Here is a 24405-nt window from a genome sequence, read left to right as displayed (position 1 = left end):
TTGTTTGTTTTGTTTTGGTGGGTTTTCAGTAGGGAATGGTGCTGTGGGGCGGAGGGGTTCGGAGTGGGTGGAGTGGCCTTGCAGCGGGGGGGTGCACCCAGGCGGGTGGGCGCTGGTTGTTCCCGGGGAGATTTCAAACCCCTCCGACGCTCCCACCCTCGTGAACCCGTCCCGGCTGTCACAGGCCGGCCCCTCACCGCAGCCTCGTACCGGGGAAGCGCCATCACCCCCCGGTCCCGGGGACCGGCTCCGGGAGGGACCGCACCCGGCATTCCGCCTTTCTGCGCTAACACCCCAACTTTTTAACTTTTTTTTTTTTTTTGCTAAGACAGTTTCAGACTCGCTAAGAGGAATTTACTTTTGCCGAGTTGTTTTTAATGCAGTTTTTATCGGGTTTTTCGGTGGTTTTTCCCCATCTCTAATGAACGATTCCGCGGTGGGTTTCAAAGAATCACCATTTCAGCCGCGATTTTAATGTTTATTATCCAAATCGCCACCCGCTTCGCAGCCTCGTCCTTCAGAACCAAAACCAAACCGACACCCCCGGCGGCGGGGTCGGTTTGGGGCGGCGGGTCGGGGTCCGTCCCTCACCCCCTTTCTCTTCCGCCGGCAAACGGCGGGCCCGTTCCCTCCCCGCCCCGCGCCCCTCAGACGGCCGCGCCGCCGCAGTCCCCGCCGGCCGCTGCCGCCCGCCGACTACAGCTCCCAGGATCCCTCTGGGAGGCGCCGTCCGCTCCCCTCCCCTCTCCCTCCCGGCCCTTGTTGTTTGAAAAGGCTCCGGCGGAGTTTCGGGGGAAGCAGCCGTGCCGTGGCTCCTCCGCTCGGGGCGGTGCGGGGGCCGGCGCTGGGGGCGGGGGCAGGCGGGGCGGGGAGGGGAGGGGAGGTGCCGCCGTTGGGCTGGCCGCGGCGGCCGGCGCTGTGGAGAAAAGTGGGCTGGGGGTAGGGGGGGGGAAGAGGAGGACGCGAGGCCGTGAATACCAGGGTAAACCCCTCCCACGCTCGCCGGGAGGGAAAGGACCCGGCCCCCCCCCCCCGCTCCCCCTTTCTCCCGGAGGTGAAGGCGAAGGAGGCAGGAGCGTTGGCCGATCCCCTCCTCCCGGCGCAGGGGGAGGAGGAAGGGGAAGGAACGAGCCCGGGCAGCCGCGGCGGCCGGCGCTGAGCTCGGCCCGGCGGCGGGTCGAGGGGAGGGGAAGCCCCCCGCGGCCCTTCCCCGGCGGGAGGGTCCCGGCGGTGCGGGGGGCGGTGCCACCGACGCGGGGCGGCGGCTGGATCCTGCCCTGGGACGCCGGAGCCGAAGTTGCGGCGGGGCGGCGGCCGCCCCTGTTGTCTCTCCCGATGTTCGTGTGACTCGGCGGCGGCGAGGAGGAGGAGGAGGAAAGGGGGAACCTCCCGCCTCAGCCCCGCTCGCCGCTGGTTGTTGTGCGTGAGAGACAGACACACACACCCCGCTCCCCCGTCCCTCCCCTTCCCTCGCCCCGCAGCCCCGGGAGGCCGGAGCGGGCGCGGTGCTGCCGCCGCGTCTCGGAGTTCCCTCGGCCCGGCCCGGGCGCCGCTGCTGCCGGAGGAGGAGGAGAAGGGCTGCCCCGGCGGGCAGGCGGCCCAGCCATGAGCGGCGGGGAGGTGGTCTGCTCGGGCTGGCTCCGAAAGTCCCCACCGGAGAAGAAGTTGAAACGCTACGTGAGTGCCCTTTCCCACTCGCGGTCCGCGCTCCCTCTCCCTTCCCCGCTTCTCCGTCGGCGGAGCTCCCTGCTCGCTTCCCGCTCCCGCACGGCCCGGCCTCCCCGCGCGGTCCCTCCTGGCCGGGCCCGGCGGCGGCGCCGCGGACGAGCCGCCTTCCCAGCCGCCTCCCCGTTTCGGCCGGGACTCCTGCCCGGTACGTCCTGCGGGGCTTCCCGACCCTTTATTTTACTTTTTTTTAAAAATTTTTTTTTCTTCTTTTACACCCCCCCCCCCTTTTTCTTTCTCCTTAAAAAGGGGCACCGAGCGGTCAGATGTTTCTGCCTAGCTTTTATCGCCTTTCCGAGGGAGTCGGGAGAGGGAGGGGGGCGGAGTTTTTCTGTCTTCCCTTTGGATCCGGGCTCGGTATATATGTATTTTTAAACGTAAACACTTGCCGTCCCAGAGCTGGTGCCTGATCGAAGGAGAGGGCGGGGGACGCCCCGTAACTCAGCTCGGTGCGACGGGCCGAAAGTCGCTCCTGGCGGGGAGAGCAGCCCGAGCTGTTGGCCCGGAGACGGCGGGAGCCGGGGATGCCGCGGGAGCCCTCCCCGCTTGGGGCCGGGGGGGTGCCTTTGCCCTTGGGACTGGAGCCCCCTACATCGGGGAGAAGGGAAGGTGGAGGGTGGGGAGTTGCGAAAAAAGTGCCTCTAACTTGAAGTTCAGGCTACTGTTGCTCAGAAGTAAATATGTTAGCAGGGGCTGTAGCGGAGCTGACATTGAGTTCGCAGGAAAATGGAGCGCGTTTGCTGAGAGGGCAGATTTCGTGACAGGGCAGCAGCGGTGCTGGTGTGCGCTGGGGCTCCTCCGTGCTGGCGGGGACGCTGTCAAGTCACGTAGGAGGAATGGGTGATGCCAGGAGTCATCTCTGCTGAGCCCTTTCCCCTTGGCACCAGGGTCGCTTCAACGGCATCTGTGTAATTGGCACAAAATGTTGGGCCTTTTTTTTTTCCTTGTCTTTTTCTAATCTTCGTTTAGCTGGTTAGGTGGTATTTAAATAGAAATGGCCTTTGCAGTTATCAGTGGGTTTTTGTGGTTTTTTTTTTTTTTTGAAGCAGCTAAACCTTCAGGTTCATTTGAGAATCTGCGAATATGGGTCTTAATGTGACCATGTTATTTTCATCTCTTAGCGGTTAACAACCACTTCTCGAAAGAACTGTTGCTATTATGGACAATTTTTTAGATGCCAAGAAATTGGTGAAATCAGAGTCTTTTTAAAATAAAAACTAATAATTGGGATAGTCCGTTCTCTGGTTCCCAGTGGCAAAAATCCTGTTCATGTGAAGGACACGGGATCAGACTTGTGAAGAGGACGTCCTGATGGGTCATGGCAAGGCTGTGCTTCCCTGCCCAGTTGGACATGGGCTGTATTTTTGCCCAATCCTCCATGTGTTTGTGTGTATTCACAGGATGCTGCTTTACCAATGTGTAGGAATTAAGACCGGTATTAATGTTTTTAAAGTTTGCATAAATTTCTCACTCAGACTCTAAATCATATACAGTTATGCTGTCTGTTAATGGACAGAGTTGTAAGCAAGAGTTCACCTTCCTAAATCAATACCATAAATCAGTCCCTAAATATGCTAGCTTTTTTCCACATAACTGCCCTTCCAGTGTATTTATAGCTCCACTTCCATACTGGAATAACATCAGAACCTTTGAGGGGAAAACCCTGACTACAGCGTTGGTCAAGTGGTTCCATGTCCTAAAGAAGTAATTCCTTAATTTTCACTTAAAAGGGGGATCTCCTTTTTGAGGAGGCAGAGTGTTGGAGTGATAGTACAGCAAGCTTATATGAGCATGACTTGGCTTAGCATCTGCATGCACTGTAGACCGTGAGGTTGTAAGTTTAAATCTTGCACGTTGTTTTAGACTGTTTTCTACTTGTGTAAAAGAAAGGTACCGTTTAAAGGAGGACTTAAAGTAAAATTCCTCCTGCTTGTCTGTAGTGTCTGATCAGTTGTAGGCTAAAGGTTCATGCTCACTTCAAAGACCTAAAAGTGACCTTGACATCACGATCGCCATCTTCAAGCAAACAAAAAAAGTTGATGTACTTAAGACGATGAACTTTAGCTGAGTGCACTGATTGAAGTGTTGGCTTACGCTCTCTGTAATTCTACGCTTAGGCAAAGGCACAGAAAAGCTGTGTTTTTTTTAAAGCCGTATTTTATACTGGTGATATTTCAAGAGGCTGCACCAGACAAAAAGATGGGAAAGTGATTTCAATAGGAAACTGCTTTTCTGCAACGCATACTTTTCACATATATATATGGAAAATTGTAACTTCACGCTCTATTAGTTTTTGCATGCAAGTGTTGGGGCAAATCCAGGTTACCATCTGGGAAGGGAGATAAAAAGTCTGAAATTGCAGTTAAATATGGTTTCAGTTCTTAGGAAGGGTGAAAAGGAGCACTTTGAAGCTAGTACATAGACATATGTTTCACAGGGACTTCAATTTTTAGTTTGAAACAGTTGGAGGTGATATTAAAGCTAGCTTACAATCATTTTGAGGCTAAAAAAAGAAAAAACCCAACCAACCCTGTCCTGCAGGTGGAAAAATCAGATTTCCTTGAATATATATATGCCTTAATGCCATGGATGCCCTTTTGCCCCTTAAAAGGAGTCTTGTTCATGCATTTTTGGTACTTTTTTGATAACCATTGGCACGTGGTGCTGGTTCCCCAGGAGCTGGTATTCAGAACAGTTTGTTTGCTGGAATAGACTGGTCATTGCCAGCAGCAGAGCTCTGGGGAAAATACAAGTAACTTTTGGTGTCGGCTGGGGGTCTGAGATAGGGTGTGGGTTTAGTAGAGGAGGGGAAGGGAGCTGGGACTAAATCCTGCGCAGGTCTGTGCAGCCTATGCAGTGATTGCACAAGTACATGAAAGAACTTGTTTGTGCATAGGGATGGAGGACTGCTACATTTCCCAGCTTCTGCTACCCTCTGTGTTATTTTCTTTCCTCTCCTGTTGCCTTAAACTTTGCAAACGTTTGTGCCGTCACTTTAACCTACTGTACTACTTCTGCTCTGGTCCCCTTGTTTTTAAGGATTTAATTGGAAAGCCCCTTTCTCTCCATCTGTCCTTTAAAAAGCGATAGTAAACCTTGGCTTCGTGGTTTTCTGCTACGTTGCAGTTCTGCTGTGCACGTGCCAGTTAAAATAGCTGATTCTTTGCGGTAGCAGCATAGAGGATTTTTTACTGGCTTTATGCTAAGAAACCATCAGATATTTAAACACAGCTGTCCTTGGTAAAGCAAGGGAGAAAAGATTGAAGGAATGGGAATAAGTCTTCTAAACTCTCTCGTAGAGCTACTATGCTTTCATCTGGGTGGTGGCTAGGGCTCGGCGTGACAACTGGATGTGCTTAAAATCAGGATTTTAGCGTTGATGGAACTGGTTTGTAGAAAGTCTACTGATGCAATATAGTAATTCTCAGTATTCTAACATGTACCACTTACAGTGAAATACCTTTTATTTGATAAAAGGTAAAATTTCATCAAAAACATCTGGCATAAACTGTATTGGGAAAGGAGAAAACACTTTTTTTGTGATAAGTTGGTTCAGATTTTTCTGTATCTGATAGGCTTCCCTGTGCTTATGAGAGTTTATAAGATGATTTTTGAAAGTAAATTAGGAAACCTTCATTTTGATGTAATTATTACTAAAAATCCTTTGGTTACTTGACTATTCCCGCTGATTGTGCATTTAATTATTTAAAAACCAGAGAGTTTAAAAAATGAGCAAAAGGTTTGATCTCCCCAGGACATAAGGGGCACTGATATAATTCAGGCAAGGCTACATATAACATCCTTATACTTATTCTAAAGTTCTCAGTTGTAGACGGTGACTAAAAAGTGCCAGACTGTTAAGCTAGTTATTGATGTTTGAACTATAGGCTATGACGGTATAGATATAAAAGTAAGAGAAGTGGAATATTTTATTGTGGTTTTGTTTGGCAGTTGCTCTTTGGCACTAATCACATAGGTGCCTCTTCTGTCTTGAGTAATACTTAAACGTGCTAAGATACGTAATGGTGTTAAGAAACGTTTTATTCAGCACAGTAGTTGTAATCTGGTAAAAGCTGCAGTGCCTGACAGAAGCACTTTTTCTGGAAGGCACCTGTTTGTGTTAAAGCTTTTTTTTTTGTGTGTGTGTGTGATCTTGCATGAGCATAGTGAGCAAATTTAAGAAGCCAGTTGGTTTACAAAAAAAAAAAAGATGATGAGCTTGTTTGACACCATTCGATGCTGTCCTTGTAGAGCTGGGTCAAGTTAACTCAGGACAGATGAGTGTAATCAAGTAACATCTTAATATTCTGAACTTGATTGTGCTGTTGCTGCTCCAGGAGTTGCTGAAGACCTTGCCATGATCAGTGTTCATGCAGAAACCTTTCCTTCTGGAAGGAAGTCTATCCCTTCCCTCCTGCTATACACTGTGCAGGAACCAGTATTTTGACTTTTGATATTTTTAAACATGGGTTAGTAAACCCTAAACCATGAATTTGAAAGCATGACTAAACATAATGCTTTTGTTCATTATAGAAGAAAGTTGCTGACTGAAGAGACTGAAAAGATCTTGGGAATGACTTTGGGGGTATACCTGCCTCCTACGCTTGCTGTTTGGATGTAAGTCTCGCTTGAGCAGCGTGGAACTCATCGTACAAGTATTTGTCATCTTTGACAGGACATTAGCAGCTGGTGTTGACTTTGCTGCCAACGCTACAGCACTATCAGTGCTTGACCTATGGCGTATGCTCTGAATTAATTACCAGTGGTTTCAGAGTGGATGGTTTTAAGAGCAGGCAACAGTATATCAAACAGATTAAGTCGTCTAATATACATGTACTAAGTGAGATAAGTCTCTTCTGGTAGTTATTCTAATTTTCATTTAGTATACCACACTGGTGTACGCTGTTAATTTAAATGTTTCTGAGCTTGGATGGTCAGACAGTACCTGAACTGCTTGAACGCTTCTTTTCTTGGTGTAGATAGGAAAGTCGGAGACTCAAATAACAGAAATTGAAGTGCATGTGAACTGCTGGACATATGAAATAAGCCAGATATTCTGAAGATGTTTCTTGATATGAACAATTTTTCTTAACAGCTGTTAGGTAGTTACCCTTAATTTAGGACCATAATAGCTGAGAGGTGAGCAAATAGTCAAATTCTGACTTTTTGTGATGTCGAAGATCATTCTCAGTTGGATGTATAGCAGCTTATGGGTACCCTTTCACTATGCTTCTGTCTTTTGGTAAGTGTGTTAATAAAATTTGGAGCAGCTAATCGCAGGGGATTACAATTCAATGAAGAACTAACGGGGAAAGGAAGTGCAAAAGCAAATTAATGTCTCCTCCTTTCTTGATGCTGCATAGTAGCTGCTCCTCTGTTTATGCACAAAGTCTTGCAGCATCGAGCGTTCGGTATAAGCAACATATGTACCAACCAGAGGAAATAAAGAAATACCATGAATTTAACTTCCAATTATATGCAGATGACCTTGTTTTGCATGCCTCTTAGTCAATCGTAAGCCCAAAGCAGCTGTGTGAAATAAATGTGGATTGGATATCTTGAGAAAAGGATGTTTTTATTGGACAGTTTAGCTTTAAAAAAAAAAAAGTATAGGCCTTAACTGTCAAAATGAGCATCAATTCTGGAGGCCTTTGGTTGACCAGGTCACTCTTTCAGATGAGAGAGGATTCTTCCATTTTCATTCATCTTTTTTGGCATTCATCAGTCCCTTATTTAGAAAGAGGGAAGTGGTGGACGTAAAACTCTTTCCAGTGTCCTTTTCTTTCTCTTTAAATTTTAAAAATCTTGGAATGATGCCTTGGACACTTCTGAGGCATGGATTTTTTGTCTTTTTTTTTTCTTTGACTTTTGGATCAGATGATTAGAATAATGTAATGTCTTATGGATGTTTAGAACACATTTATTTCCCATTAAATTTGGTTCATGGCTTTGACAAAAGTCTTGGCAAAAAGTAAAAGGAACATCAGTGATTCAAAAGGTAGTAATTTTAAGGGAGAGAGTAGTTTTGTGTAGCATAGATGGCTCTGGCTTGGCTATCTCATACTGCTTTACTCTTGCTGTCACCTTTTTCTAGTCTGAAAATAGATGTCACCAAACTATATTGGGTGATATAATTTCTTAAATCAAGAAGGGGAGTACAACTGATGTTTTGTTTCAATGTAGAACAAATAAAGATAAAGCAAAGATACACCTCCTTATTTTTTCATCTCAACTTCTTTTGTTGTATTGAAGTGAGAGATTCATGAGATTTTTCTCAAAATGACCTTAAAATTTTCCGTGCTTCAATGACTAATCATTTTATTGCCAATAGAAGCAATTTCAACTGTTGCAATTTAATTGCAGTATTTCATTAGGAGGGACAGACCTTATGTCATGCAAATTACTTGAGCAAGGCAGGCAGAAAGATCAGACAGAAAGGGATAATCTTGTCAAGGCAGGTATGTGTTGTGTACAGGTGAATATTGTTAGTTCCAAGTAATTTGCTGCTGGTTTAGGGACTCTAATGTGAATTCATCTCCTCATATGTACAAATAACTATTTCTAAGGCAGTACTACCTTTTTCTTTTTTCTTTTTTTTTTTTTTTGGAGGGGGGGAGGAAGGATTCTTCTGTTTCTAGACCAAAAATAAAGTATTGTTTATTCTCAATTCCTCCTTTATCAATTCTTGATTAGACTACTGCGGTTCCTTTTTTATGAATTCTCTGGCTTGTTTATTTTAGGAAAAGTGTTCATAGTTGTACAAATAGTGTTAGCTTTGCAAATATTGCTCGGTGCAATGTGCTAGTTGTATTTTTGAGCTTTAAAAAATCCCAAAAAACAAAACAACAACAACAAAAAACCCACCAAAACTGACTTCCAATAAAAGGTTATGTCGTCTGTTTTTGTGCTTGGTCTTGCTTCTAACTGCTGACAAAAGTTTTGTTTCTCATGATTAACTTTTGAAGCAGCTACGCTGCTTTTAGTCCTAAAAAATAATCTTATGTTAGATAGTATCTGACTGTCTCCTTAGCAGTATCCAGTAGGGAAATGTTTATAAGGTAACTTTCTGTGAGATGAGGAAGGCTAAATGAACTGTTGAATTCTCTAACCAGGTATTTTTATTTTTTAACTGAGGAGAAGGAATAAATTTAATAGCATTTTATGTGCCGAAATTACAACTTTAGGATTAAACACCCTGGGGTTCTGGTGATGTATTTTTTTCCTTTTTTTCCTTTTTTTTTTCTTCAGGTAAATGGCGGTTATTTGGGGTAAATGACAGCATGATAGTTGTCTCTCTTGGAACTGGTGGTACATCATGTAATTAAAAAAGTCAGGTAGTTATGTCCATATAGCTTGTATATTATTATGCATAATATCGGTACATAATAATAGAAATAATTCTGTGTAAAAACATACCATGAAAAAGAGGTGATAATTCTGCTAGGAGACAGTGCCAGGTTAGTATACCAGCTTGTCACTTCTGGATAGCTGAGTTTAGGCCCCACATCAAGAACTGAATTAAATGAAAAGGTTTTGCTTGTTCTTATTTTGTACAGCAATTTATTGGCGGAGTGATTAAAAAAAAAAAAAACCCACCCAAAAACCAACCTATGCTTTTTCAGGTGCTGTGCTTGTTCTTTTCTCTGAGAATTTCTGGGAAGCCAGAAGAAAGCTTTGCCTTCTCTGCTTTTAAGGAGGAGGTAATTTTTGTCTTCTGCCAGATGCTGGCTAGCTCAGATGAGGCATCTTGACGCGGGGCTATGGTCAGGCAAGGCAGCGGCTGTACCTGGTGGCTGGCGGCAGGCTGTTGGGATGACCTAGCCTGGCAGCCTCGTCTCTTTGACTGTTTCCAGCACAAGGGGTTTCTAGCCGGCTAGCTGGTCACGTGTGAGTTGTCCTGCTGCTTTATAAGTGAAAACAATACCAGATAAACCCTTCGTGGCAGTGGAGATAGTGGCTGTCACAAACTAAATCTGCTTCCCCACCCATTTCCCAGCACAGCCAGCCTTGGGGCAGGGTGATGGCAGATCTGCTGCCTGCCTTCCTCCGGGGTAAGCCTGTCTCCACCCCAGGAGGAATGCGATGGGTTTCAGCGGTGCAGGCCAGCACGTTCCTTTCTCTGGGGTTACAGCTGCCACCAGGCTCTTCAGTATTTCTGCCTCAAAAGAAAAGGAAAAAAAAAAGATATAAAACCAACACAAAAATGGAAAGACATTGGTTTATTTTTCTATATTGTCTGGGGTTTGGGATTTAAAAACAAAATAAACCTTCTGCAGGTGTTTATTGCTGACAGTAGGAGTTCGCAGGATTAGATTGGGAGTATAGAATAAGAATATAGGAAGCTATTCAAACACGGTTAATACCCCTGCCTTCAAATAGACCTCTGATGCAATCAACTCATGAGAATTACAGTCCATTCGGGAGAGTTATTAAAAGGGTAAATGCACACATATCAGATGAAAAATGGATTTTAAGTTTCAAAATGGAACGATACCCGTGTATATAAAAAAGAAGCAATTCTGAAAATAGTGTCAGTTTGTCATTTTCCCTTTGTATGAAGAATAACTGCACTGAGTCACGTAATGTGCTAGACAAATGTTCCCATTCACACTTAATACATGTTTCTTTTACAGTTTTCTGACGTTTGTGTTTCCATGTAGATTTTTAAGCAGGATCAGATGTAGTAGAGAAGCTGCTCCTGGTTTTGGGATGCTGCAGGAAAGGACTGATACTTTATAAGGACTGCTTTTTGAAACCAGTCAGTGTGGAGTTCATCAGGATTAACAATTTGCTCACATGCTCTAAAGGCCACATACAGAATCTAGCAAACAGTTATGATTTTTTAAAAAAAAAAAATTTTTGTGATCCTTAAAAATATGATGAAATACTGACAGCAAGTCTGCCCCTTCCCAGCAAACACTGAAAAGTAAGGAGGATGTTAGGAAAGAGATGGTGGGGATAATTTATCTGATGCTCCTAGTGGTTATTGTAAGGATTAGTATTGGGTTCTTTTTATCAAGAAGCAACTGAGAAGGAGGATGTCAAAGTAATGCATGGACTTGAGGTCAACTGGCAATTTGTCCTTGCATAGTTTAAATAAAAAAAAAAAAGGGAAGAGGGAGGTTAAGAGGGGAGGGTATTGAGTGCAGTTTGAAACAGAAGAGCCTGGTGTTTCCTAGGACGGATGAGGTAGTGGAGCGTTCTGCCACGTGATGAATACAGGAGATTCCAGGGGGCTTGGAGAGAATCCCCCAGCTGTAAGCGTGAGCACTTGGAGGTCTGGGGTGTGACAGGAGGAGACTTCTAAAATGTCATGTTGTAACCAGGTCCTTTGGTTCACCTATGTGATCTGGTCTTTTCTTAGTTCTGCTGACGTGCCAGAAGTGTCGGAGGTAGACTATGGGCGTGATCCCATCTGGCAATTCTGCTTTCCTAGAAAGTAGTGATCTATATGAACTTCATTTGAGATTTAAGCCACAAACTGACAAAAACTTACCCCTTTTGAATATATCACTTGTCATGTATTTCCATGATTTCTTGTGGTGCACTTCCTTAAAGAAATGTTTCTTTTTTTCAATTACGCGTTGTGCTGCGTGGCATTAGATAAACTTTTTGTATACAAAATCTTTTCCTGTTGCTAAAGGAAATAACTTTAAGTGCAAGAGTAGGTATAAGGTATAACAGTAAGTGTATCTTCCCGAATCTTGCATGTTCTAATGCATTTCCATTTACTATTTCTACACAATTATTGCTAAAATTATTTGCATCACACTATGTAGATAAGTTTTGCAGTCTAGTGACTTGTTACTCAGCATGAAATAATGCCCTTAAAGCTGAGGTCATGTCACGCTCTTAGTTATGACCTATCTAATTCAGTTGTCTGCATACATAAATGAAGTTAAATTGCATAAGCTTGTCAGCACTATGAAAAATAAGTTACTCTTCGCTACTAAGGGTCTATCGACAGACAGAGCGCACTTACACGCACTCAGGAGTCAGTCATTACTAAGATAAAACCTGTTTTTTTCCTTTCTGGAGGTTTGGGGAAGGGAAGGGAGAAATGGGGTGGGGGGCAACGATAAAAAGTGCAGAGTGGCATTCAAGTGACTCATTAATGTAAATTGGGAAACTTAACCCTGGTTTCATCCCAGGGTAATTTTGTCCCAGGATGAGTAACTACAGTTTTCTGCTATGGTGTGTATTTCAGTGCTAAGTTAATTCACTTCTTTGCGTTTTTTCCTTGACCTGATGGCTCTGTTCATCTGTGAATCTCTGCAGCTCCAGAGAAAGAGAAAAAAAAAAAAAGGCAGAAATTTATTGTCTGATTTATAAAGAGAGTGGCAGGAAGATATTTACTGATTATATAAGGGAGGCACCATAATCATTACATAAATCTGGTAGCATTCTTCGGTGTTTTCTTACAGTGCAGCCATGGCTGACTTTGACTTAAATCTTCTTGTTTGCTGTTTTAGCCTTGGAATGGGCATGTTAATTATGCAGACTATTACTGCAATTTAACAAACTTAAAACTTTTGCTAGGTATGTACTGCAGAGAGTCGATCTTACAAACTGTGGAGGGGAGGTGCAAAGTCGTAAGCAACACTGCTGAGATGCTCGATTGCTTCCAACAACTGCTGGGAAGGCAGCGCTATTCCCATCAGGGTGCTTCTCCTGCTTTCTGCTTACAGGAAGATGTTTTTCTATCAGTCTCTGTGACCAGCATCTGACAGAGCTTACATGTATTCCTCCCTCCTTTAGCTGGCTGGAAAATGAGCCTTCTTTCTGTCTGCTCCTTTGCTTCTGGTAGCTGTTGTTTAAAGGGAGGGCAGATGGAGTGCTCCTCTCTGAAATCTCTGTTTCCTTAAACAAAATAGGGAATAAGGAAGACCATGATCTGTCCTTTCCAACTGGGAGACTGAACTGGACAGATGTTTCTTACTTAGTGCTAAGAAGGAAAGTCCCTGGCCAGGGGCTCTAGGATGAGGGTTAAAAGGCGAAGAAATCCTACGGGGGGCCTCCTGCTGCGATGATCGCTTCAGCTCTGCACAAGTGAGAGGGAAGATCCAAAACTTCTGTCTCTCGTGTCCTTTCCTCCTCCTCCCTCCCATTGCAACTATTTGGTGTTTATTTTCCTACTTGTAAATTGCATAATTTAGTCCTTCCTGTCACTTCCTAATGTCTGAATCATAGGTAGTTCTTCCTGCCTGCAGTAAACAAACATTTTACTCCTGGCACCTTTCCAAACGTTGAAATTGTATTTATGAAGGTGGTGGGGGGTGTCCCTCTGGCAATGTGTTTGGGAAGCTAATTCAGTTGTGTACAGGTTGGATAAGCTGCTCACTGCACTTACGTGGCCAACTGATTTCCTTGTCTTTCCAATCTTCTAAACCGAGGTGGCTGCTCAGCTGATCAGGACAAGCAGGTGAATGGTAGGAGATGATAAAAACAGAGTAGAAACAGTGGGTTACGAGCTTCTGGAGTTAGCAGCAGTAGCAACTAGGTTGCCTCAACTGTTCCTGCTGTTGGTGTTGCCTCTTCTCCTCTCTGTCATACCTTGCATGTATGTACACTGCTGAGATACATGGTGTCTGCCATTTAACCAGTCACTTGTGATAAGCACTGTCTGGTCTAACACTAGGGCTTTGCTCATTTTTTCGGATTCTTTCACTGCATGGCAAGATGGTAACATGGGGCGCTTTGGGACACGTGGTCTGCTTCCATCAGCCTGCCGGACCTCTGAGGCCATGTCTGTAAAAGCTGCAAAATATGAGTGCGTCATCCCCACTTTTCCTGTTCATACTCTTATTTCTAAGCTTTGAAAATCCTTAATTTTATTTGAATTGACTGTGACTCCAGAATGATGCATAGAAGACACAGCTAACACCCATGGGGGCTCCCCACCTCTCCCAATGCACTCACACACTCTTTTTGCTGGTTTCTGTCCTTTATGGGGAAAATTTGTCTTGAATTATGATAGACCAGCCTCACAGTGTGCTGAACACTACAGCTCCTACACTGCAACTACATGTGGAACTGTGAAATGGCCTTAAGTTGGTAAATGGAGACAGCAGAGGAAAGATCCAGCCCTTGTTTTGGCAACTTTCCATTTGTACCTTCCCATCCATCCATACGTCCTCACTTCCCTGTGATTCTTCCTACTAAGATGGGAAGAGGATGAGAATAAGTCCAATATATTTAGGTACTAGATGAGGTAAGAACACCCTGAATGTTATACTGACTTCTTAATTGTACTTTCTTCTAAAAGATAGAGCAAGCACCTTCAACAGTTACAACTTACCTTGATTTTTGGCTGTGTTGCATATAGCATGGGAAGCATATTCTCCATGCAGATGACTTTAAAAAAAAAAAAAAATTGGCAGGTTGTGCCAATAAAACAAAGCAACAGAATGTTACTCTAGTCTAGTTTAATACCTATTTCAGAAGAGAGAGTTGAAGCAAAAGAACCCTGCTGTTACATGCTGCGGGAATGCTTCATGTTCCAGTTTCTGCTGGCTGAGAGGTTGCATATGCACAGGGGCACAGGGTTTTCCTTTGTGCCGTTTGTTCTCATTTGGTCAGTTAAAGGAAAGGATGGAGTTCCTCAGAAAGATAAGTTTGAGAAATATTTGGACCTGGTAGCTTGTCTTAGAAGTTGTGAGTGGGTTGGGTACCCTTTCTGTTGCCATCACCTACTTACATGATTTGCCTGTGTGTAACAAAAGAATTTAAATTTCATTTCACAGCAGTGGGAGGACTTACTGATCCCTATGGTTGGGGTTGAAACAAATTTTTTGTACTTGGAGTATGAAACCAGTTTTCTTGGGGGTGCAATTTGGGTAATCAACAATGATAGGGAATTGGCAAGAAAGAAGTGTAATAGGACACAGTAACCTGTTTATATTGTAGTCTAGTCTAAAATGATGGCAACCTGTTTCTTAAGAACACTGTACCACATGGGAACCGAATGTGGAAACAACCGTATGAAAACATTTTTATTTCATGTGTTACACGCATTTCCGAATTCTCGAAACTAAATAGTCCATATTCAAATAAATGCCATGTTAAATAACTTAGAAAATACTTTTGTGTTCTTTGTACACTGTATGGTGAAAGTTTTTTGCTGAATCAGAAGCAAAAATGTAAGGGTTGGGTCCTGTAATTATAGTATTACAGGACCTGTCTACTATTACCTTTTAATTTAAGCTTGTAGTATAAAGTATTTCTGGTTAGAATGAAGATAACACTGAGCAAAGTATAATGAAACCAAATTTTTCAATGATTTGCATTACTTTAAGTTGTCTTGCAATGTTCCACAGTACTATTTTATCAGTTCTAGTCAATAAATATCATGTTGGTGTGCAAATCTTTTCATTTGAACTTGAGGTTATTAAATTATACTCTTGCCTTGAATTTCATTGATTGCATTATTGTCATTCATCTAAGGATACGGCGAGCTTGCCTTCTCAAAGGATGTTGGGCTTTTTGTTTCTCTATGAAGTTATAAGTAGTATTAAAGTAAAATCTGGTGGAGGATTGCGTGATCTTTAGCAAATAGTTAAGCAGTGCTTCTGTGAGTTGCTTGTGAAATTCCAGTAAGTCTCAATTTAAAGTGCAAATATTTCTCCAGGAAACTGAACTAAACAGCCTTAAGTTGCTATAAAACACCTTTATAGTGCTATGAAAAAAGAAATCACGCTAAGCTTTATACCAAAACTTGTAACTCTGCGAGCAGGCATAAGCCGAGAAAATGATTGAGACTGTAGTAGAGACATGCTTTCCCACGAAATAAAATCCAGGGATGTAGCCACTGTAATTGTGCAATAAATTATCATAAATGTGATGTCATAGTCTCTGCAACTTTCTGAAGGGGTAGTCCGATTTTGAAATCAGCCTACTAGTGAATAACAAGCCTCTGAATTGGCCCAGACAACAGCAGACACGTCTGCATCATTTAGGGAAAGCAGTCATCTCCTTAGAGAATTAAACTATTTCAAAATAGAAGTTGTTGACTCAATGTGTTAATCTTGGCTTTTCATGAAGAAGTGCAGCGTCCCACACTGATTAATTATTTTTAACAGATCCCTAAACTACTGGCTATGTAGGTAAAAAGAGACTCGTTGGAAAAAAGTAATAGTTCCTCCGAACTGCAGTTATTCCCCAGTAGCATTCAATCAACTTCTTACTCATCTGTGGAAAAAGGTCCCCAAATGGACATGTGATTGCAGGATTGTAGTTTTTGATTTACAAGAATAATTTCACAGGCTTGCCCAAGAGTGTATTGTGAAGACTAGGCAGAACCAAACCAATCTGTAAGATTTCAGCAGCATAATTCAGAAACTTTGTTTCAGGTATGTATGTGATAACAAGGATGTATTGCTTGAACTCTAGCTCTGTTAGTCATGTATTATCTTAACGTAAAAAGACAAAATGAGAGAGTCCTCTAAGTTTGTTACAGTTCTGGGTTAAAAATTAAGTATTGTTAAAGAAATTATTTGAAAGAACATGTTGAACTTCTACTGAGTGTGGTAGAACTTACCTCAATGTCCAAGTAAGTATATATTCTAAATATAATAAAGCACAATGTATATTTTTGAGCTTCTAACGTAACCTCTTTGTGTGTATATAGTAATTAAAACAATTTGAACAGCTTAGAAATTAGTGACGCACCAACAAAAGGTATCTCTTTGCCTTCTTAATAGGAAAATCTTCACACCCATCCCTATATCCTTCAGGCAAAAACCTGGGTAAATAAATAAGCCTTATAGTATGCCCAGAAGGTCATCTCTAAGGGGGAGGCAGGAGCAAAATTCAGAGCCAAGAGCCTTCCCAGAAAACTCTCTACTGGTACCTCCCCATGTTTGGGAAGCCGTGGTTCGGTCTTTCCTCATGACTTTTACAGATGTCTGCAGAGGCCTATGGGTGACCTTTTCCAAGCTGATTCTTGTGTCAATAGTTCATTCATTCTTTATATTTTTTCCCCTTTCATCTTTATTCACTTTAGAAATAATCAATAACTCCTTGCTTGATCTCTTGTATTCAGCCTTGTGACACTATACTTTGCTACTCTGGTAACTTGATTCATGTCTCCACTAAAAGGTAGTAGTCTTTTTTCTCTTTTTTTTTTTTTTTTCCTTTTTTCCTTTTTGTCTCGCTTTCCCTTGGGGATCTGCAGCTTCTGGAGCTTGTATCTCTTGATCGTGGCTCTTTCTTGCCATTGACTGGTCCATGGATGACTTCCCACACTCATTTTATGTAAGCTTTGCACCAATGGCATGTGCTTCAGTCTGTCTGCTCCAAATTCTGCCTCTTCTCCTCTGACTTGTCTTCTCTATACTGCTATCATTAATGTTTTGCTGCCAAATGAAGTATATCTTCTGTTTTCTTGGAAGTTGCCTTTGCAGTTCACATTCTCTATTCCTTTAAAATATACCCACATTTTCTTAATGATTAAGTCTCTTGACCACAAGAGTTGCCTATTCCAGGAACACGTAGATTGGTATGGCCCACGTTCGCCATTGGGTGGGCATGTAGACTTTTTCCAGACACAGCCAACTGTAGCTGGTGTCGTTTTTTGGTCACACTTGCTAACCATATTGTATATCTCTAAATGCAACAACTATTTTCTTCATAAGTTCATGAAATTTGGACTACTTGAAGGTTGCATTTAAAGCCTTTCATAGTTATGAAAGTTGCACTGTACCTCTATAGAGACCTATATCTCATTATTTTTCCTGCTCTAACAGATGTATCTCTTTGGTTTTAAACTTTGTGCTAAGTTTGGGGTGAAGTGATTAAACTGTTTTCTGAACTGTTAGAACTTGAGTATTTTTTCCATTCAGTTCTTAATTAAGGCTAATTTCTTCTGTTATGTGTACAAAGGATTTGTAGGTTATTCATTCACTTGTGCATTTGTATGAAGTGGTCCTACATCTAGAAGTTTGGTAAGGTTTGGTTGTGGACAAGGAGGATGTTAGCGTTGAATATACTTGTTACTCAGGGCATGTTATTTTTTGACATGGTATTATTTGTCATGTTTAAAAATGACAATTATAATCCTCCCCCCAACACACTAAATAGACATGAATGCCTTACAGAACACAATAACCAAAATAACTATTTTATCCATTTTTCTTCTGTCTTCTATTGGAGTTTGTACATCACTGAGGGAAGGATCTGTGGATGATGTTTTCAGGACAGTTAACACTGAAAAGCAGTCCCACCTCTCTCTTTACTTGGAAAGCATGTAGCAGGCTTTAAACATAATTGTTCTTTTTTAGTCTAATCTGTATAGAGTGAGGGATTACTTTGTAGCTAGGACTTTGCCTATATGGAAAGCCATTAAAGCTGAAATGGTTTGAATTTGTGCATAAACACAATTGACAGTATCCAGACTGGAGACCATGGGAATTATCTGTGCTCTGTTAAGAGCACTGCCAAGATATGCTGCTGTCTTCTGTATCAGCTGTAAAGTCTCGTTGTGGTCATCCTTCAGTAAAGACCCAAATAGCATACGTGATTCAAATTCCATTGCGATATAAAAGCAAACACAAATGTGAAAGCTGACCCTGAAAGAGTACGATTTTAACTATAAAGCCAAATTTTATTTCGTTGTTTGATCTCACTTCTCTAATAATAAAATGAATAAATTTGAAAAAGCCACCCAAATCCTGAAGCCAGCAGAATCTACCACATGTATTCCCTCATGTGAACAGGGTAAAAAGCTTTGGAGTCTTTGAGTGCTTCCTTACAGCATCAGTCTTGTCTTCCCTGGGCTGAGCCTCTGTCAGGTATTCTTCTCCCAACCTGTGTCAGGCAAGCCTGAAGTGATTTGGAGCTGGGAGACGCCTTTACAGTGGTGATATGACCACTGGGGCTACTGCTTTCTGTTTTCACAGGTCTTTAAAAATGATGTGTGACCAAATAGAATTCATTACTGTGCACAGGAGGGAATCTCTGTATCTATCCCAAATGCCATCATGTAATCCAAGCCTGTTGCTGTCCCAGAGGAAGTAGTTGCGTGAGCCACCTCACCAGGGTTCTGCACGTACCGACGTAGTTCAAGGTACCAAAGGCTGCTGCCGATTGAGTTAAAACTGATCGGCCTGTATGTTTGAGTTTTGCAATGACTGTGATTGGGGGAAAAAAGATAGAGCTGTCTGCATATAAGTGTGAAAGTAACCTGGAAGTGGTCCAGAGCCGTTTGTGCACTCTGACAATTGTTGTGCTGCATCCGTCTGTGCAAGGTATTTCTGGAATGGGGGCATGGGGAAGATGATGACTTGTTATTTTCTGCTAACCTGCAGTGTTCTTAATGGGAATAACTGGAAATGAAGAGGCTACTCAGGTGTAATGAGGTTTAACTAATGTAACCAATGTTTCAACTTGTTCTACTGCATGTTTGCTCTAAGGCTTGTTTACGTATTGTATAAGCCAAACTCGCCTGTCTTGTTAGGTGAGTGTGGTTAAAGTCTGCAGAGCTAAGTGAATATACTGTAATATCTTACATAGCATTAACAAAATATGCCCCTGTGGTATGACACATTTAAGGCATATGAAATCTATATGCTTTTGAGACACACCTCATAATGGTGATATCACTTTTTTGCAGATTGTGGGAAATCAGACATACTCAAAAAATATCATAACCATCCCTATGTATTTAAAAAAATAAATCAAAAGTGGTGGGGAGGGGGCAGGGCCTGAGTTCCTAAGGAGGGTAAATGGAAGTTGAAGATTTTCTTATTGATGTTTTTGGGTTTGTTCTGAAAGGAATTTAAACTGTTTGTATTGATGGACAGTTTGTATCAAGTGAGGTGATTTTTTTTTTTTTATTATTTCATTTTTCTTAAAAACCACCACCTCCCCCAAAGCTCACTACCTTCTTGGTCTGTTGGTGAGCTTTTGGATTTCATCATAGGAGTATTTTTGGTATTTCATATAACATAGCTACTATGAACAACTTGTTTCACTGAGAAGATCTAGTATGAAAAGAATGTAATAGTCATTCAGTATAACACACTCAATGCTAAGGAAAACTGTTCCAGTTACTTTTTTTCTTTTCCTCTTGGACTAAGCTTAATGAGTTAATACTCAGGAAAATTTAGTAAAGAATTTTTTAAGTAAGCCAGTTAATCAGAGCTATTGTGTGTTGATTGGTATTCTCTTAAGCAGAATAACATGAAATAAGTTTTGCAGTTAACTTTTTTGCCAGTTTTGTTCATGAGAACTGCTTAATCTATAGAATCTCATCTGTTGTAAAAGTTGGGGTGTCTTTATGCTTAGAATTGCTTTTTGTTGTCTGTTTTGAACATTAGCATGTAACATCTGTGTGTCTCTAAGAACCTGAAGTTTCTTAAACAAGAAAGTTAAAGGTTCCAATAAGAGTCATATCAGAAATGCTATCTAGATGAATTGAAATATTTCATTATAACTGATTGATTTAATGACCTTTTTAGAAAATGGTTTTAATAAAACAGAAATATTTGACTGTTATTTCTGTCACAGTAAAAAAATCAGATATTTTAACATGAAAACAATAATGAAATATCTTCATAAGACTAAAAATACAGCTCCACTGAAACAAAACACTTCCAGATTATTTTTTCCCTTCTGCTCACCCTATTCTACCAAAAGGTTGAAAGGAAACACAGCTTCATAATCTTGGGGTTTCCTGATTTTTACTATTTGATAGCCTTCCTAATGTGCATGTCATGGTTTGCTTAGGCTAGATTAGCCGGAGTTTTGCAGGGTAACTTAAAGCAGAGATAGTAAGCATATACTCATGTGTAGCTTAGCTTGTGGCTTGTATCTCAATTTTTCTGTATAATTATCTGACCTTCTTAATCTGTCTTACTGGAAGAAGGTTTGTGCAAAATGCTGGCTTTTATAACAGGAGAGGTCATGACCCATAGTGATTTTTAACTGGAAATAGTGGTTAGAGTGGAAGATGTTCCTTTGTTTGAAACTTCCCAGTAGGTGTTTTTTTTTTTTTAATTATTTCCATTTTCAGTCCAATTGTTTTGAGTGTCATGTAAGAAACTGCAGTCTTAGGCTACGCTGATGCTAGCCTAGTGTGTGGGTATCATAGCGATGAAAATCTGGCTTTCCCCTGGGATCCAGAGGTGATGGTGGAAATGAGGGGCTTGGGGCACTGTGAAGATGCTAGACTTCACACTTCTTTATTGCGCTGTCTGACATTTCTGTGTGTCTCGGGTGGAGAAAGCTACAGGCAGTTCAGCCTCAAAGTAGAGGAGATTTGTAACTGGTAAACTTTTCTCTGGAGTAGAATAGATTTGTTTATCTAGCAAACTGGAGGTCGTAGAAGAATTCCTTGCTGATCTTATTGCCTTAAATTGAGAAGACGTGAAGAAGAATTGAATAATGTGGGCTGAACACACTATGGGTGATTGGATGGCCTTGTGTATTTACATTTGACTTATTATAGTATAGTCATTCTTCTTCGTCTTCTAAAATTAGCAAAGCACAGCACAATTATACTTTCATGCTTCAGGATAAGCTTTGCATTTCATTAGTTCATTGGTTCTTATTTATGCTACGTCAGTTCAGGAAGAAAAATGTTAAACTGGAATAACTTGTTTTGAAAGTTCAGTACAAGTGTGTACTTTCTTCATCTCTAATTTTGAATCTCCCACCTCTTCTCTTAATGTGAAAGTCTGTGTGCTTCATCCTCTATGCTAAGTTGTAGACTTCACCATGAAGCAGCATCAAAGCGGTTTATTTGCCTTCAAACACATGTATGTATTTGATTAGAAGTTTTTAGTTGACACCCCACTAAATCCTCTTTTTTTTTTTTCCTCCTCCCCCACGCAAATATTTTTAGGACAAGATTTACTGGTAAAAATAGTAACAAGTTAGAGGCACTTTTAGCTTTAACTTAGTTATGCTTTTCCTTTGAAACTGGTGTTTGTGCATCTGAGGTGCGGCGGCGTTTGTCACCCAAAGGGCTAACGCCATGCCAGCAGCACCATGCTGTGAATAGCTGCTGGCCAACGGGTAGCTTCTTTCTCATAACGCAAGTTGTGGCCTTCAGTGATGGTGAAGTGCGGGGCTTTCCAACTGTATTCGGAGGAAATTTGGTTGATAATCTGAGGGCAGGTTGTCATCTTCTCCCTAAACCCTGTCCAGTGTAGGGCTGAAGGCTGCTCACTGCTCTTCTGTCCCAGCTAAGACCTCTCTGGGGCCCTGTCTTACCCTGGATATTGCCTTCTGAGGAGACCACTGCACAGCTACCAAGTGCAGCTGACTGTCCGGAGCCCCCTGAGCGTGCTTGCACACCCACTTTGGGCTGGCACCGCAGATCTCCTTGTGTGCCTTATTGTGTCTCTCCCGCCTGGGTTGGACTTGTGCTTTGCTGGTGGGAATGGCGGGCGCAGAAGATGCCCACGTTCCTATGGGAAGGCCTCGCCTCTAAAGGTAGCTGGTGAGGAATTGCACGCTCTTTAAAGATCAGTCTTGTAGTATTTTTATGGATACTTTGAAAGGCAAAAGAGTATTCAACTGGGTTAGCGGGCAAATAAATGTATGTGGCCCCGGGGCCTCGTACACTGTTTGAGGGTTGTGCTAACATACCGTTCAGACAAAGCCAGCAGGATGAGGTAGTCAGTAGTCACATTTCTCTTCCTTCTGTGACTTGCTGTGGAGACTGGAGTGAAAAATGGAACGCTTGTGCTTCAGACCACTCTCCGGAGTGCAGACACGTGCTTCAGCTTAGTATCTTTCCTTGCAGTTGATGTTAATGGAAGTAACCTTTTTCACCACACATTTTTCTTGTTCACAGGCTTCTATGTGACCTTGTAGTGAAGTCATAAAAGCTTGAATCTTTGCTATCGCAATCCTTGCCATAGCAACATGCGTCATAGCCGTATAATTATTTATTTAATGGGTTTAATTATGAAAACTGGGAAAGGCACTTATGAAAACTGGATCAGGTAGAAAAAAACCCGCACTAGTTCTAAAGTAAAAAAAAAAAAAACCCACACCAAACCAAAAAACCCCCAAAATCCCACCAAACCAACAAAAAACCCCCCACACTTTCACAATAACCTGAGACAGGAATAAGTTAAGTACTGAAGCCTTTGTTTTAAACTACTTTACTTTCTTCCCTGACTGCCTTTTCCTCCTTTTTTAATTGTGGTTGTTTTTTTTTTTTGTTCGCTATGCGAGAACCATGCAGCTGCTTCAGTGACTTTTTTTTTCCCCTGTTTGCAGACCTATAAATATACTTCCTTTGTCATGTTGTTTCCTAAGAGCTTTGCTTCCAAATAGCTTCTTTGCTATTTAAAATTTTTATCTTTGAATTTCATACTATCGTGTAAAAAATAATTAGAAATCAAAAAAAAATTGTTACTAGTCTTTAATTTCAGATTGTCTACAGCTTTCTCTCCTCATGTTCAGAAATCAATTTTGCTATTGACAAGCCTTCTCAGAAAGAACTATCTACAGGAATAAAATTTAAAGTATTTAAGAACATATAGACACTAGCACACTCTTAGAGTAGAGAAACTTTGTATTTTTTATAACTGTGAGTTCTATGCTTTGGAGGATTTCTTCATTTATTATCATCAGTGTATAGACCAAAAGTTATATGATCTGCAGTGTCTTGCAGTAGTACACTGATGGACTGATCTCTGATTAATAGCTTTTCCTTAATTCATGAGGGAAGAATGAAATGAGACAAATAACTTTATTGATTCCATTTCAGACTTACTGACATGCTGTGAATCTTTCAATTCAAATCGATAGATACCTTGGTAGCCGTAGCAGAAAAATACCTGGACTCCTGGCAGAGATGTCCTTTCCTGCGTCTGTCTTCAGGCTGCACTGGAGTCTTGAACGAGAGTGGGAGCAAGTGGAGTGGGAGCATCGGAGCAGGTCTTGGCAGCTATAGGATTTTATAGACGGTTCTTGCTATAAGTACATTAGAGGCTGGTTGCGAAATATGACTTGGTGACAGAGCAGTGAATTGTTAATCCAGGATGGGGCTAGAATTTCAAATTTGTGAACTTTTGGCATGGAGGGAAGGGTGGGGTTTTGGAAGGAATTTCATTAGTTGGATCGTGATATAAAATGCAGAGACTTTAACTGAATAACTCAAAAACTAACTTGGAAGAACTTTTCTGTTGAAATTATTACTTGACTCAGAAGCCTTCATTAGTGAATATTCCTGCTCAGGCCTGATGCATGGAAGCAGAATTTCCTTTTTTGTTATGTTTTGTTTAGAGGTGTTTGGGGTTTTTTTTTGGCAATGCTGAAATGTGAAACCTTTCCTGTTGGCATGCTGTCCGATGTAACTGCTTCTTTGGTAGTCTCTTTCTTGCTGTGCAGAAAGAGGAGACATCTACTCCTCTACTATCTGTGGAGAGCTTTGCGGGACGTAATCTTTTTTTCCTTGGAAAATTACTTTTTTGCTTTTTATTCCACAGATGTGATGCAAGGCTGTGTATAGGGCCCACGGACTGACAACAGTATGTTGGGAGAAAAGTCTTGCATTAATTGTTCCATCTGTTGCATTCCTGTTGTATCTTCTTGGCTGCCTGTGAAATTCTGCATTTTGGAATTGCAATGCTTATGAGAGTGTGCCTTAGTGTCTTGGGAGATGTCTTGTGGCATCACTCATCATAAGAGGAATCAGCAAAACCCTTTTGGGTTAAAAACAGGCAA

At 42.0% G+C, this 24405-nt stretch overlaps 1 protein-coding gene across 7 annotated transcripts in view; it reads left to right on the top strand.

Annotated features, from left to right (window-relative positions):
* The first annotated feature begins 959 nt into the window (after nt 1-959).
* The window catches only part of GAB1 (GRB2 associated binding protein 1), a 101581-nt gene continuing 78135 nt past the window's right edge, over nt 960-24405 (top strand). For 2 of the 7 annotated variants that reach the window (XM_054823618.1, XM_054823614.1), the window contains exon 1: nt 963-1677. In XM_054823618.1, the coding sequence (XP_054679593.1) occupies nt 1606-1677 (72 nt within the window). In that variant the 5' untranslated portion in view covers nt 963-1605. Of the gene's footprint in view, nt 1678-24405 lie in introns of all 7 variants that reach the window. The other 5 variants (XM_054823615.1, XM_054823619.1, XM_054823617.1 and 2 more) reach the window with 5 other exon arrangements.

This window comes from Grus americana, chromosome 4, assembly GCF_028858705.1.
Source record: "Grus americana isolate bGruAme1 chromosome 4, bGruAme1.mat, whole genome shotgun sequence".
Classification (NCBI taxonomy): Eukaryota; Metazoa; Chordata; class Aves; order Gruiformes; family Gruidae; genus Grus; species Grus americana.
This window is presented reverse-complemented; position numbering and strand designations above follow the sequence as displayed.